General features: G+C 37.6%; 1 protein-coding gene across 2 annotated transcripts; it reads right to left on the bottom strand.

Moving 5' to 3' along the window:
• Positions 1 to 9,844: 9,844 nt before the first annotated feature.
• On the bottom strand, positions 9,845 to 16,236 carry LOC110778829 (uncharacterized). 2 transcript variants are annotated; one of them, XR_008927428.1, is made up of 5 exons: positions 15,862 to 16,227; positions 12,726 to 13,831; positions 12,288 to 12,642; positions 10,980 to 11,041; positions 9,845 to 10,156 (listed from the first exon to the last, which is right to left on the bottom strand). XR_008927428.1 is itself a non-coding variant. In XM_021983375.2 (4 exons), the coding sequence occupies exon 2, from the start codon at positions 13,731 to 13,733 to the stop codon at positions 12,897 to 12,899; it is 837 nt and encodes a 278-aa protein (XP_021839067.2). In that variant the 5' UTR covers positions 13,734 to 13,831; positions 15,862 to 16,236; the 3' UTR covers positions 9,845 to 10,156; positions 10,980 to 11,041; positions 12,288 to 12,896. The 2 variants fall into 2 exon arrangements, 1 of the variants encoding a protein (XP_021839067.2); XM_021983375.2 differs by having other exon boundaries at positions 12,288 to 13,831; positions 15,862 to 16,236.
• Positions 16,237 to 16,690: the final 454 nt, after the last annotated feature.

The raw sequence follows: 16,690 nt of genomic DNA, 5'->3' as shown, positions 1-16,690 counted from the left end.
TCCCTAATCGGAGTTTTCTATAAAATTGGACGCATAGAAAACGTTAGACGATTAGAATGCAAGATGACTAGTAGTTCTGTTTCTTGAACTATGTGGACATGGCAATGTCATAATCATTTGCATAGATACTTACTTTGGGAAGACTAGTATCGGACGAGACCTATGAAACTTTACTGTAAGAGATGAAAGTCTGTCATAAGTAAATTTCATTAAATTATTAGACACTAAATCCTCAATACCTGAGTGATTTGAGATTACTTGTTTGAGAACTGGTTGCTTTGACGTTGACCAACCGTCGCACCGTAAAAGGAGGCTATAAAGGCAACGCTCAGGTAATCACCTATCAAACGAAGTCTAATCTCAAGATCGCAAGATTGGGATTGTCCTCCCATAAATCGGGATGAGATGCTTAAAAGTTGTACAAGGCCACTCGGAGAGCTAGAAACTGTGAAATGCATGGCCGTGCTTGGATGAATCATAGGCTATGATTATCTGTTTATTTGATCAGTTGAACTCTGAAACCGAGGAACACCTCTGGACATAATAAGGATGACAACTCTTACCTTATGTTCAAGAGCAAGCATCGAGCGACAAAGGAATTAGGAAATGCACACTTGTCCCTAAGGACAAGTGGGAGACTGAAGGAAATAATGCCCTTGGTCCAAGTATGCATTCTATGTTAAGTCTAATAAATGCGGTTCAGTATTAATTAACAAGTTAATAATTCAGTGAGATCAAGTGAGCTGAATGCCTAGCTAGAGGCCGCTTCAGTTCAAGTGGAATTAATGATATTAATCCACAGCTTACTCTTGACTGAACCCGTAGGGTCACACAAATAGTACGTAAACGGATCAAGTATTTAATAGCATTAAATACTCCATCTATGAATATTCGGAACCGACGGATCTTGGTTTCAGTGGGAGCTAAGATCGTCACAGGCAAGGAATGAATACTCCGGAAACGATGATATTGCCGGAAACGGAAATATGGATCGTATCGGAAATATAAATATTATCCAAGTCGTAGATGTTGCCGGAAACGGAAACATGGTACGTGTCGGAAAATATTATCGGAAATGGAAATATTGCCAGAATCGGAAATATTGCCGGAAACGGAAATATTGTCAGAATCGGAAATATTACCGGAATCGGAAAATAATTCCGGAAACGGAAATATTAAATATTTGTTCGAAACGGAAATTAATTCCGGAATCGGAAATATTAAATATTGTTCGTATCGGAAATGAATTCCGGAATCGGAAAAATTTAATCGGAAGCGCATCGTACGAATAAGCATCGGACGAGGCCCAGCACGAAGCCAGGCCATCGCCCAGCAAGCCAAGCGCGCCGCACAAACAGCCACGCCAGGCCCAGCGCAAGGCCAGGCCCAGCAGGCTGCGCGCAGCGCGCAGCGCGCAGCGCGCACAGCACGCGCAGCGCGCAGCGCGCGCGGGCGCTGAGTGGGCTGCTGCTCGCGCGCACGCATGGGGCCCATCGTGGCTGCCGTGCGTGTGTGTGCAAGTGTTTGTGTTCGTGCACGTTTCCTAAAACATGCAGAGTTCGGTTAATGATTAAATTCCTAATTCTATTTGATAAATTAATTAAATTAGAGTTCTTGTAGGATTCTAGGTTTAATTAATTTGTATCTGAATAGGTTTTCGATTCCCTTTCCATACCGCTATAAATATGAGGCTAGGGCTCACAATTTATAACACAAGTTTCAAAGTATTCAAAGTGAGTTTTTGAGAGAAAAATTCAGTCACACATTTGCCTATAAAGTGCCGAAAATAATAGTACCTTAAGGGCGATTCTAGTTGGTCAATCTTAAGGCGGATCCGGACGTGCTGTGGACTATCTACGGAGGGACGACACTTGGAGTCCTAAAGACTTGTTCTTGTTCGGTTCGGGCGCAGCTAGGGAAGGCACGCAACAAAGAGTATGCATCTAATCTATGCTAAATGATTATGTGTAAATAATATGTTTTCCTGGGTTTATGGTTTTTCCGCATGATTTATGAATTGTCATATGTATCATAACCTAACATGCGTACCATCAAATAGTTGTAATTAGTTTAATTATAGCTTATCCTATTTAAAGAAAATGGCGCCTCCCACGGAGATTTTCAAGACGGACTTTGAAGTTGAAGCTTCAAGATGAAGTCGGGCCATACTAGATCACAATTATCTTATGCATTCTTTAAGTTATTTATTGCTTTTAAATATGTCTTAAATATGCATGAGATTGTGGCTTGATTATGTTGCATGATTAAGGATTTTAGTTCACTTAAAATCTAACCAACATAGTAAGAGCCTTAAGTTCCAAACTTAAAAATTGAGTTAAAAGGTGCCATGCCAAAATAACACTTACTTGGATATCCTTTTTTCATCGATCTTAGTAATAGTTTTCCGCCATAGCGAGGTGTTACTTATCGATACTAAAGGGGTAAGGTACACAAATAATTGTGAGTACATGTTAGTTTTGTGAAACTCAACGATATAAGTAAGGAGTCCTTTTATGTCGTGGCAAAATCGATAGGTTTACCTAATAAGTTCTTAGACGTACCTATCAACCAAGAGTAGTTTATAGACTATTAGCAAAAGGCTTTTGCTTACCTAAAATATTTTAGAATTGAGTCAAAATACATAATGTGCTTAATTCTTCAATGATTTTAGGGTCTTGGAATCATTTTATTCACACCTGCCGGAACAATAAATCCGAATAAAATGCTAATAACTTGTTCAAATTGCATGATTGCTTTAATTTTCAAGTTCTAACTCATGATAAATGTTTAGACTTTGCATGCTTCAATGTATGTTTTAATTATTGTTTATAATTAAATATCTTGCACTGCAATAAATCCTTTTAGAAAGGTAACAGTAAATTTCCTCGATTGGTAGTGAATCCAAGAACGATTCACGGAAATGAGAGAAAGTGAGCAATTTAAAATGTAGGTTTCTTATATCGACTTTATGGTTGTTTTCGAATATCAAAATCGAATGGCAAACCAATTGGTGCTTGTGAATTCAAAATACACTGTAGTTTTGAGATCATAAAGCATTGAGTTTAAAACACTCAGCTTTACCAATGGTTAACAACCTAAAATCTTTTTCCATTTAATTCTCGAATGAGTCTAGACCCTAGACATTCGAATAGATCGATGCTTAGAAAACTTTAGAAGCTTCTGGTAAGATCATCTAGTTGAAACAGAATATTCAACATAAATGGTAAGAACTTTGTTGGAGTGACATTGGACATGTCTAAACAAAATATAAAAGTCAACACTAAAGAATACAATTCTTAAGACTATAAGAAAGGGTACAAGAAATAGGAAAATAAAGGAACAAATGAAAGGAATTTACGATTCCGTTTCTACCTATAAGTTTATGTTTAAAGAGAAGTGACCTAGCAATCAAACTTCCTTGGTATCATATACCGCTTGAGGTTCTTACTTCGGTAATAACTCAAACAATGGAAGCTAGGATACACTAATGACCTACAAGTGGGAAATGAAGCATGGAAATTCTACATTAGTTGTAGGGTCATCTAGTTTGTTTTAAGTCCTTTCAAAGGCTGGAACTTAATGGCTATTTTGTTCCACAATCAGCATACCTAAATTTCTGTTTTCAAACACAGAAAGACTCACATTCAGAAGAACAAAAACAATGTTTGTTTGTTTGTTTGAATGAAATGGTCATTTACGGGTTGAGTCAATATGCTTGATTAAAACAAACAACTCTTTAACAATAAAAACTTTACTAGGTTCAAATCAAACCCTTGATTTGAGTTCCACTAAACTTTGGCATTGTTGCTTAGACCATCTCAACAAGTTAACATTCATAAGCTCTATTTTGATGGACTTTTGAAAGTTGATTGATTTCTAGATCAATTCAAGACAAGCTAGTCTTACTTGTTGAAAGTAACAAAAGATATGAACTATTGTTAGAACGCCTAGACGATAGAGTTCAAAGCTAAAGAAAGGTTTTATGACTTTATTATTTCACATAGATTTGAGTGAATATAGGTTTATTACTCAATGTGATATAAGTTTGAATCTATTTGGCTAGTTCAAAGAAGTATAAATCCCACTTGGCAAGAAATCATAAAGATGTAGGTTAGATCATGTTGATGATTACTTAAGTCAAGAATGATCATCAATGATTGTGTGTAGTAAAAATTCACAATCTAGCTCCATAAAATATGGCATATCTAAGTTGGAATGATCGAAGTCGATTAGTACTTGATTCGATCAATGATGGATCATAAAGACTTTTCCTATAATTTCTAAAACAAAATGCTCAACTACCACCAAACTAAACCAAATTCGTCAAAGCTATTGAAAAGTAATTTCAGAATATCTTTTCATAATATATCTACAGAGTTCCTAAACTCAGTGGGAGCTTAGTGTTTGTTATTCAACAAACTAAGGCCCAAGAATAGATATATGTTTCATTGTGATTTATTCAAATGAGACACAAGGGTATTGTTTCTACCACAAATTTTTGAGAACATAATGTTTGTTTGCTCGAAATAATGTCCTTTTGGAGATTCGTTTCCAAAATGACAAGTGGGAGAAAATAGACCTCGAAAGTCTTCGAGGCGAACAACAAACATAAACGGACATTCCGGAGGCTTTTCGAAGTTCTTTAAGAAATCCAAACACGTATTCTTTAAGGACTTTAGAAGTGGATTTTAAAGAATAGACATCTCTTAGAAGACTTTACAAGTGCTTCAAGGAAAACAGAATATTCAAAGGACTTTCAAGTGGCTACTGATATTCTATTGTTTGATGTTCTATACCCAAGTAGGCATAGAGTTCAAGTCACTGAAACTATGAGATTCGTCTATTAGATAGTGAAGAAACATGGAGATCAGGTCACTGAAGCTATGCGATTCTTCTATTAGATATTGAAGAAACCTACAACTTGCAGTCAAACTATTATCATGTAGATTAATGAGTTTGTGACCTGTAAGAAAGCTATTACGAAACCCAGATTCCCTAAAATGGTTAGAGGCCATATATAGACTCAAATGTTTTAAATGGTTAGAGGCCATAAAACATACTCTCAATGTTTTGATGACAAAATTGAAATTTTGTTGATTTGCAAGAATAGTTTCACACCTATTGGTTGCAAGTTTGTTTTAAGGATAAAAACCATCAAACATGAAATTGTGTTCACACACAAAGCTAGATTAGTTGCTAAAGGTTACAAGCAAATTCACGGTGTGGATTGTGTTGAAACCTCATGCAAAATCGTAATGCTTAAGTCTATAATTCAAGCAATGATTGCATATTGGTACATATGGCAATTGGATGACAAAACATCTTCCTCAGTCAAATGTTCGAAGAAACTATGTGCATGGCATGTCATAGGATTTGTGGATCCAAATAATGCTTGAAAAGGAAAGCTGGCTTATGAAATCTAAGTACAGATTTAAGCAAGCAATTGGGAATTGGAATTATATTTTAGTGAAGCTAATAAGTATTTTGGTTTCATAAAATGTACATGATTCTTATAGATATATAAGAAATTTAGTGGGAGTACATAAAAACTTAATTGGTCCTATGTGTATCACACACATATCTCTCTATTGTGAAATAACATTCAAATGCTAATGACTTAGGTTTGAAATTATTCATCAATGATGGACCAAGGCGAAACCTAGTACATACTGGGTATTAAGATCTATTTACAAAGATCTTATGATATTGTTTTGGATTAAGTAATGGCATTTACTAAATCAAACACGAAAGACTCCATTGGAGATATTCGACCCATATGAATAAATCTAAGTAAAGGATGTTTGAACTATGTATAAGTATTTACTAAGTTAAACATCAAAGAGTCTAAATGAGATTCTTAACCTATATTATATGTCAAAGAATTTAGCTGGAATTAGTATCTACTGAAACTAGATGAGCTAAAGTTACATGAATAGAATTCAATTGGGAATTATTCTGCAAAAGAATTTATCATGTATGATATAATATGAGGATCGCCAAAAACGTATCGTATGGCTTTAGGCATGACGAACATATACCAGTCTCTATTGATCTAAGTAAAGGTCAACTAGATTGAGATCAAGAAAAACTTATGGTACTTGAAAAGGTACATAGGAATAGTTCTTGATTCAAGGAAATAAAGATATGCTAAATATTGATGCTAAACGCGTAAACACTGGCAAAGGATCAAGCAAGATTCCTTTGGAGTTAACCATTAACAAAGGACGAGCTATAGAGCATCGTGTTTTGAAAATGGCAACATGGATTGAAGACCATGAGTTGTTGCATGGGAAATTAAATATTAATTTCTATGTTCTAAGATACAGCTGGAAAGTCTTCCACATATCTGTGAACTGCTTGGATAAGTAAATCCAAACAAAGCATCACTAGCAACCTAAACAGTTGAAGTAAAAGTACTTATTGCCTAAGAAGCAATAAAACTGAGTTGTTTACATTAAAAAGTTCTTCACTGAACTTGGGTGGATCACATGTCTGCTGACTTGATGGTTCTTCATTGCAAAATGCGTAGAACCACTATTGTAGTAAGAAAGACTAGATCACATAATAAACAAACTCAAAAGATCTTATAATCTTATCTCGAAAAACATTCGATGAAAGGGATATTAAGATTGGCAAAGCATGATAACTAAACCTATGCAACAAGTGAGAAGCAACACTCACATTGTAGCACAGGCAATCAAGCATATTGGAGAATGGCTTTGATGTCCTTATTTAATGTTTTAAAGTTTTAGAGTTTAATTCTTTGTAAAACATTATTGGTTAATCATTCACAATAAATGAATAGAATTCATTTTTCCATTTAATTTGTGGTTTATTAAATGATGAGTCCCTTCAATTTGACGATATATTCAAGATAGACTGTCAGGACCAGTCCTGTGACTAAGAAATGTCTATCAAGTGAACTTGAATGTCAAAAGTTGAAAATGGTCCCTAGTCGGAGTTTTCTATAAAAATTGGACGCATAGAAAACGTTAGACGACTAGAATGCAAGATGACTAGTAGTTCTGTTTCTTGAACTATGTGGACATGGCAATGTCATAATCATTTGCATAGATACTTACTTTGGGAAGACTAGTATCGGACAGACCTATGAAACTTTACTGTAAGAGATGAAAATCTGTCATAAGTAAATTTCATTAAAATTATTAGACACTAAATCCTCAATACCTGAGTGATTTGAGATTACTTGTTTGAGAACTGGTTGCTTTGACGTTGACCAACCGTCGCACCGTAAAAGGAGGCTATAAAGGCAACGCTCAGGTAATCACCTATCAAACGAAGTCTAAATCTCAAGATCGCAAGATTGGGATTGTCCTCCCATAAATCGGGATGAGATGCTTAAAAGTTGTACAAGGCCACTCGGAGAGCTAGAAACTGTAAAATGCATGGCCGTGCTCGGATGAATCATAGGCTATGATTATCTGTTTATTTGATCAGTTGAACTCTGAAACCGAGAAACACCTCTGGTCATAATAAGGATGACAACTCTTACCTTATGTTCAAGAGCAAGCATCGAGCGACAAAGGAATTAGGTAAATGCACACTTGTCCCTAAGGACAAGTGGGAGACTGAAGGAAATAATGCCCTTGGTCCAAGTATGCATATAATATTAAGTCTAATAAATGCGGTTCAGTATTAATTAACAAGTTAATAATTCAGTGAGATCAAGTGAGATGAATGCCTAGCTAGAGGCCGCTTCAGTTCAAGTGGAATTAATGATATTAATCCACAGCTTACTCTTGACTGAACCCGTAGGGTCACACAAATAGTACGTAAACGGATCAAGTATTTAATGGCATTAAATACTCCATCTATGGATATTCGGAATCGACGGATCTTGGTTTCAGTGGGAGCTGAGATCGTCACAAGCAAGAAATGAATATTCCGGAAACGATGATATTACCGGAAACGGAAATATGGATCGTATCGGAAAATATAAATATTATCCAAGTCGTAAATGTTTCCGGAAACGGAAACATGGTACGTATCGGAAAATATTAATGGAAATGGAAATATTGCCGGAATCGGAAATATTGCCGGAAACGGAAATATTGTCAGAATCGGAAATATTATCGAAATCGGAAAATAATTCCGGAAACGGAAATATTAAATATTTGTTCGAAACGGAAATTAATTCCGGAATCGGAAATATTAAATATTGTTCGTATCGGAAATAAATTCCGGAATCGGGAATTTAATCGGAAGCGTATCGTACGAATTAGCATCGGACGAGGCCTGCCAGACGAAGGCCCAACACGAAGCCGGGCCATCGCCCAGCAAGCCAGCGCGCCACAACGCACCAGCCAAGGTTGTGCCAGGCCCACCGCAAGGCAGGCCCAGCGCGCGTCAAGGCTGCGGCAGCGTGTGGACCTCGTGGCAATGGGCTGCGAGTGCTCGCGGGCTGCGAGCGCGCGCATGGCGCCCCTCGTGGGCTGCTGTGCGTGCGTGTGTGTTTGTGTTCATATATGAATCCTAAAGCTATCAGGATTCGATATATGATTAAATTCCTAATCCTAAAAGGATAAATTAATTAAATAAGAGTTCTACTAGGATTCTTGTTTAATTAATTCGTATCCTAGTAGGATTCCAGTTCCTTTTCCATACCTCTATAAATAGGTGCCTAGGGTCATAATTTTTAGATACAATTGAAGTATTCTAAAGGTAAGATTTTGAAGAAAAATCAGTCATACACTTGCACCTTAATAGCCGAAATTCCTAAGCAACCTTAAGGGCGATTCTAGTTGGTCAAGCTTAAGGCGGATCCGGACGTGCTGTGGACTATCTACGGAGGGACGACACTTGGATTCCTAAAGACTTGTTCTTGTTCGGTTCGGGCGCAGCTAGGGAGGGCACGCAACAAAGTGTATGCATCTAAACTATGCTAAATGATTATGTGTAAATAATATGCTTTCCTGGCTTTATGGTTTTTCCGCATGATTTATGTTTTGTCATATGAATCATAACCTAACATCATCAGTGCGGGTTGAAACAATTTCATTTAGCTATTGGGTTGGATCGGGTGGAGTTGAAAATTTAACGGTGCAATTCGGGTTCGGGTTGGTTGACACGGGTCCAGGTTGTGTTCATGTCGGTTCGGGTTAATATCGGATCGGGGAATAATCGAGTCGGGTCAGAGTGGGTCGGGTTGTGTCGGGTTGAATTCATGTCGGGTCGGGTTATGTCAGATCTGATCAGATTATAGTCGGGTCAGGTGGGGTTGTAAACGAGTTTAGCCGGGTTGTAACAGGTTCATATCATATCGAGTCGGGTTCATGTCGAGTCAGGTCAAGTCGGATACAAATTATTAACAATACCGGGTTATTACTAAAATCTCAATTTTCAATATGTTTATATTATAATATGGATGTATTAATTAGGAGACAAGGGCGGGAACTAAATTTTAAAAGTGTTAAAAATTTAAGACCAGTAAAGTTAGTGAGTATATAGTATATTATTTAGTTTTATCATAGATAACGATGAACTAATGACTAATAGATTTTATCACTTCGTATTCATGAAACATTTATTGATGAATTAATAACTATCAACGTAGTAATTAATAATCGATAATAATGAATTTGTAAATTTTGTAAATACAAGTTTTTCAGATATTCCTATTGGTTTAAACATCAACTAGATTAAAATGTTCAACAACGAAATGGTACAAACAAGTTCAATTGTTAATGAATTGAGTCAATTTAGTTAAAACAACCTAGTTTTTCGATTAGTTCGTTGGTTATAACTTATAAAAGATTATAACTTATTATATTAGATCAATTTAGTTTAGTAATCGACAAGTCAGTTGAATATGAGTCAATAAAAGAGTGCAAGACTAGTAAAATAATATAAATGAATAAATATTTGAACTTTGAAGATGCAGGAAAGAAATACAAGTACTCCGTATGCCAACAATATCATGTCAATTACAATCATCAATAATCCAAAATGGTTGTACAAAAAAAATGTAAGAAAACATTAGACCAAAATTTGATGCTAGTTCCACATTTTCAGGAACATTTAAGCAAAAAGTCATTCTTCATCATCATAATTGAACTTGATTGAATGAGAGTCCAGATCGATTTGTCCTCCTCTGTAGCTTCCGCGTTTTTTCTTGGTTTTCTCATGGCGAAAATCCCTATCAAGAACACAAAAGTAACCATTAAAAATGGTACAACATAATTGTAGTTTTCCGAATTCCTAAATCATAACGGAGTAAAACCCTAAACCCTAATTCAGAAGATATTAAAGATAAAACTGATTAACAAAGTTGCAAACTTTTAACAGAACTCCAGAAAATGAGTAAGATCATTCATTAACACACAGCGAACGCCATTGTAGTACAAGGATTCAAGGAATAAGAGGAGAGCGTTCCATGATAGAAAAGAAAGAAAGAAACAGAAAAAACAATTCGTGTCTTCATTCTAAGAGCAGTACTAAATTGAAATAACCCGCCCTTACCTTACTTGTAACTTCATAAGTTGATACTCAATGATTTGGGTTGAAAGCAAAACAAGGGTACTCACAAATCAATCCTTTCGTAACGCAAAAAGGTAGATGAAACAACAAAGAGTTGGGAGATGATGGGGAAGAAGTGGCTATCTTAGGGCTTGTTCGGTGTCGGTGTCAGTTTTCAGTTTTGGTTTTGTATGTCTTATGATTTAGATTGAATCATTAACTTAAAAAATAAGCATACTTATAGTGACCACGTTGATTTAGAAATCTGACAACAAAAAACAGAAAACTACTTTTTGTGGTTTTCATATGTTGATTTTTACTTTTGTGAAAAAGAGAAAACTGAAAACAAAAAAAGATACCAAACGGGTCCTTAACTATCATTCACTAATCACTATACTTTCTATAGCAGTTCAATGCCTAAATTTCCCTGATGATACGAGCCAACAAGGCAGATCGAACATTTCCAAGTAAAAAGAAATGAAGCATACAGTAGAGACATTTACCTTCCTCTAACCTGCCCCAAAACTTCCTGTGCTTTAGCTCCATAGCCACTATCTGCACCATCCTGTAGACAACATAAGGACGGTGTTAAGACACTACAAATATTTTGTAAGGATCATTAACTCCTCTAAGAAGTTCCCGTTCTAAATAGAGGATAAAGAAAAAAAGTGAAAGAATAATTCTCAAAGTAAAACAACGTAACATATACATAAATCAATTAACCATGAAAAGAGAGTAAAAGTTCAATTATCTTTCAGTGTTCTTCCGTGAGAAAGATGGAATAATAATGTAGTCACTGATGTTACCTTCCCATTTTCCAGTGCAGTAGTTCACCAACTCAATAATCCCTAAGAAAAATCTCTCTTTTCTGAGCCAAACTCCACTAAGTTCCACACCCACTGTTACCCATAATAAACTTTAGCCATTCACTAACTTCACAATTCAAAGACCCTCACTCGAAACATATTGCAAAGTTCATGATCTAAAAAAGAGTGTGAGACCCTAAGAAACATGTGATAACTACCATGGTGTAAAAACTGGCCCGAGTTAACTCGTATCGCCCGAGTTAACTAGGTTTTGGAGGCTGGCGATACGAGATATCCCGAGTTGTCAAGGTGTTTTTAAAAACGGCGATATCTCGGCCGGTTCAACCGATCCGAACGAATTTTGTCCGCATTAAACGTTATTAGCCTCACATCTACTCGGTTTTCAGCCGAATTCCCCATGTTTTCGGCAAAAAGGAAAGAAATGGAGAAACTCCACTGAAATAGAGTAGAGAACTCCATTTTCAGAGCTAAAACAAGAGAGAAGAGAGAAGGTAGACAAAAGTAATCATTTAATTATGTCACGTGTACGGTTTAAGGGAGGGGGACTAGGGTAGGAAGTGAGTGGGGCTGACATGGGGATTCTTTTTCAAATTTCAAATTCCTACGCGACAACCGCGACACGGTCCGCGACTAACGCATCATTTCCGCTACCGAGACTCCGCGACCGTGACCGATACCGCATTTTTATCTATGATAACTACACACGGATTGGAAGCAATCTCACACCAGACTCATGCTATTGATTAAATCAAATTTGAGAATTATGCCAACCAACCATGAATGGACAAAAACAACCTAAATTGAGGCCACACTATATTCTCTGCTCATAGCCAAGGGCCCAAGTGCATCGAGATCCTCCACCAAATCATTAACCAGTAGAAATACGAGTACTCATGTTTCCCATATATGTAAAAGCATTAACCAGTAGTAAAATCAATTAGCTTTCTGCAAAACCGTATTAAGTAGTGCATACAAATAAATTACCTAAAACAAAGAGAGGAGTGTGTCATGGGAATCTTCATCACTTGGAGACCAAGAAGACCTCAGGCTTACTAGATTCCGGGGTGTTAACATTGGAAGAACAAGTGGTCAAAGCAGCAGCCTTAGCAGTGGCCCGAGCACGGTTATCAAGCTGAACAAGGCTTCGTGTAGCCAGTATAGCCTGAGGAGCCAGATCATGAGAAGCCCTGGCATAAAGACGCCGCACTGCAACAGAAGCAGCGTCCTTAACTTCCTGGTTATTCATAGAAGCAGGAGCCAACAGGCAGTTACTCAGTATCCTCAGCAAAGGCTGCAACAGCTCCCAAGGCAGCAAAATCCTCACTCCTTCTCCTTGTTCCTGCCCATGTTCATGTCCCCCAGAAGAATTAGAAAAAATAAGACATTTGGGAGTGAGTGGTATTCTTGCCGTTGATATCGAACCTCGAAATAACGTCCGAAAGGATGATTTCACTTCCTGCTGCTCCGTTTTGGTGAGGGTGTGGATTTTCAGCAATGATACCTCCAATGGTACTAGACCTACTAGTTGTGCTGCTGCTAATGGTAGAGGAAACAATAAGCTCCTCACTGATAGAGACATTATCGTCATTGTCATCAGTCATCTAGTCGATTAGCAGTTGTAGTAGGAGTATTACAGTGGAAGTCAAGAGAATGAGCACAGGGACAATCATTGCCAGCCCACAAAGCAGCAAAACGGCATAGATCTACCTTAGACCAAAGAGGCATTTGTGAGATGTGTTTGAAAAAGCAATGGAAGGCTACCCCAACAATGGAAGCACGCTTTGTGGATTGGATCCCTATTTGGCGTTCTAGAGGAGGTGAGATAACCCCAACTCCAATCTCAATCCCATTCCCAGACACACCAGAAGGAGAAGAAGAAGAGGATGATCTAGAGAAGTAATTACTATTATGAGAAGGAGACGGGTGAGGTTGAGGAGTTAGGGTGTGATAGAGGGAAGGATGGTGAGAGAGGTAAGCAGGAGAAGGTATGGAGACAAGGAGGGGTTTGCCGGCACGAGATTTAACCTCGGAAGAGTACAAAGCCAAGAGAACAGCTTCAAACCCAGCAAGGGACGGGGACCCATGGGCGGCAGGGGAGGTAGTGGAAAAGGTGTGGATGCGGGAGAGATAGAGGCCAGCAATTAGAGGTACCAATGACACCACCACAAGGCGGAAGTCTAATTCAGAGTGATCAGAAGACTGGAGGAAGGTGTCGTAGAGCCATTGGCAAAGAGGGTCATCTCCAGAACCGGAGAGAGCAGATGACATGGCAGAGTAGGCTTCATATGAGTCTAGAAGAGAGCGGGCGGGTTGATCAGAGTCCACTAGGGAGGATAGAGAATCGCTGGTTGACAATAACGGAGGGAGGAAAGAAAGAAGGGTTTGGATTCGGGAGCGAGCTTTTGATACAGACTCCCACCACGACTCCATTGGATCCTTTTGCTGCTGCTGATATTGGTGTAGATGTCACTACGTACTGGTCCTGATATTGATCTTGATGAGATTTATAAATAAAAATCAGCCACAACCTGCATAATAGCAACAGAAAGCAAAAATCAATGAAAAACCATGAATGAAGTGCAAGGTAGAGGTAGCAATTAAAATAATAACACGAGACAGGCATGGAAGAACATCGCACTGTGTCTATTTAATTGCACCATATTGTCTAGCAGGCACTAGACACTTGACAAACTTGGTGAGATAGATATGATCAAACTCAACTAAGAAACAGTTAGCCCTCGTTATTAAAAGGCTCCCTAGAAATCCACAAGAAAAACAAAGGGGAAAGAAAAGACAATGTAATTCACAGTAAAACTTTAAAGAAATAAGAGTATAAAACCTTAAACCATTAAATACCAACAGACAAAATACAAAGTTCAATCATATTCTTCAAAGACAGATCGACAAGTCACTGATTAGAGCCATAATCACAGAAAAAAAATTAAAAAAAAAAACTGCAACCGCGCAAGGGGCTTATGAGTTACGGCCATGCTAGGTAGAAAATTAGAAGTTGAGAGGTCAACAAAGCTTCTGGATTCAAGTGCATAAAGTGCACAGGACAAAAAGGAAGTTACCAATCATAAATTAAATACTCGGTAGTACCTGAATCACCTTCTATCCTCTCAATACCTTTCCCTACCCATGTAACATCTCCTCATGGCGCATACATCCTTTATTGATAATGTTGGACATAGAAGCTAAGCTCAAAGATACAAAACTAAAACCTACACACTATTGCACCGCGTATTAGAAACCCAATAAAAAGAACAACATTGACAAGTGTGATTGTAGCATCCAAGAAACCCCATACGAAAACCACAGTGGTAGCGTCTTAGTGCTTGCTGTCTAAGATTTGTAGTGCAAGAACAAGACAGAGACCTTGAGAACGGAAAGCATAGTGATTAGCAGTAATATGTTTAGTGCTCAAGTTTTGTAGTTAACGAACACATTTGCATAGAGACATTTCTAATGAATACTAGCACAGTAGCACTCAGTGGCGGACCCGGGAATTTGATTTGGCAATGGTAGGGTACTATCAACTCGGACCACATACTTAGAATAAAACATGCAAGTTGAAAAAAAGAGTTCAAATTACAACAAATAATCAGATACTTAAAACTACTGTACTGCGAGTAACGAGATTTCATGTTTCGGTATTGTTCCTTGGAGTGATTTCAACCTAAAAAGTTAATGAAAAGAAACATAGTCTAATTTCAATCCACCATGGCACCATCAAAGAAAAATACAATCCACAAACTATATTTCTCCCACCAAAAGATGGTAAATAATGTTGCTAAGCTCATAGAAAGATTATTTAATTGAAACCTACCAAAAGATGGTAAATAATGTTGCTAAGCTCATAGAAAGAAAATTCAATTGAAACCTACTTAGAATTATGATCAAACCACGAAAGAAAGCTGGAATTTCTCCGGGAAATCATATGTCTCATACTCTCAGTCTAATTCAAAGGGCTTAACAACAACATTCATTGGGATTAAAGATAGTTCAATTGAAACCTACTTAGAACTATGATCAAACCACGAAAGAAAGCTGGAATTTCTCCATGAAATCATCTGTCTCATACTCTCAGTCTAATTCAAAGGGCTTAACAACAATATTCATTTGGGATTATGGGGTTTGTTAATTGCCTAAAAAGCTGCTACCTTTGGGCTCATATGAAGAATGTCAAAGATTTAAATTATCAACTCTTTTTATTAAGTTACATTTCCAAATTTTCACCCAACCAACACAGCATGATACTATGATCTCCATACTCTCCTTCCTCTACTCAACATAATCACAAATAAACAAATGGGAACATCAAAACATACAAAATCGAATCAAATTTAACACCTAATTTGCAAAAGATGCCAAGAAAACAATGATAAAACTTTAAAAATAATGAAACCCAATTAACATTAGAACGATTAACAACCAATGCAGTCAAAACAAAAGACAGTGTTTACATATTATTTGGCTGATTTTAATTCAAATACAATTTCAACCATTTTAACTTGAATGTCAATTTAAATTGAAAAAACTATTAAAAAAAACTCACGCTCATGTTCCTGGTGGTGGACTTCCGCTGCCACACCGCCGCCACCGTCTCCGTTGACCAGGTAACAGTGGTGGTACCGACGGTGCTTCGTGTCCCGTGTCTAATTAGTCAACTCCAATATCCCCAATTCATGAACCCTAGTTTCCAAAATTCCCCAATTCAAAAACCCTAAACTGGCAAGGAGGAGATCAATTCGTCTGCACTGGCGCCGCTTCTCGCCGTGAAAGTTGCTTCTCGCCGGCTTCCGGTGGCTCGTGAAAGTAGTGAGATGAGAGAGATTGATTTCAATAAACTGGTTGGGCCGGTATGGCAATTGCCTGTTCTGATTCAACTTTTGCCTGCTCACTGGAAAAATGACAAGAGTTGAACTTCTCCGTTGTACAGTAGACCTGGTTATTGGACAGGTAGTCCAATGAATATAGGGTTAGGGTCAAGTTAATAGGGCTTTTATTGGGCAGGGCTCTTATTGGACAGGGCCTTTATTGGACAGGATCATTATAGGGTAAAACTTATACTATAATTATTTTGAAAATTAAAATAGTAATGATACAAAAAATTACGTGTATAACTTCGTATTTACTGGTAAGGCACATGGCTCTGTTTTTCATTTTTCATTGCTCGTTTATTGACCCGCCCACTAATGACCCTCTATTGACCCGCGATCCGCTTTTGACCCGCCCATTATCGACCCGCTAAAAATGACCCTTTTAATACCCGACCCTCTTTTGACCCGCACTGACCCTGACCCGCCCCGCCCGATAACCAGGTCTACAGTATTTATCGTGCACCATCTCCGATGTACAGTATAGCTTAATTCTAATGATCTCTT

Source organism: Spinacia oleracea, chromosome 2 (assembly GCF_020520425.1).
Source record: "Spinacia oleracea cultivar Varoflay chromosome 2, BTI_SOV_V1, whole genome shotgun sequence".
In the NCBI taxonomy this organism is placed as follows: Eukaryota; Viridiplantae; Streptophyta; class Magnoliopsida; order Caryophyllales; family Amaranthaceae; genus Spinacia; species Spinacia oleracea.
The sequence above is the reverse complement of the archived record's forward strand: the minus strand, read 5'-3'. Positions and strand labels throughout refer to the sequence as shown.

Coding starts and splice junctions, on each gene's coding strand:
- LOC110778829 (XM_021983375.2), bottom strand. CDS start 13,733: ATGGAGTCGTGGTGGGAGTCTGTATCAAAAGCTCGCTCCCGAATCCAA.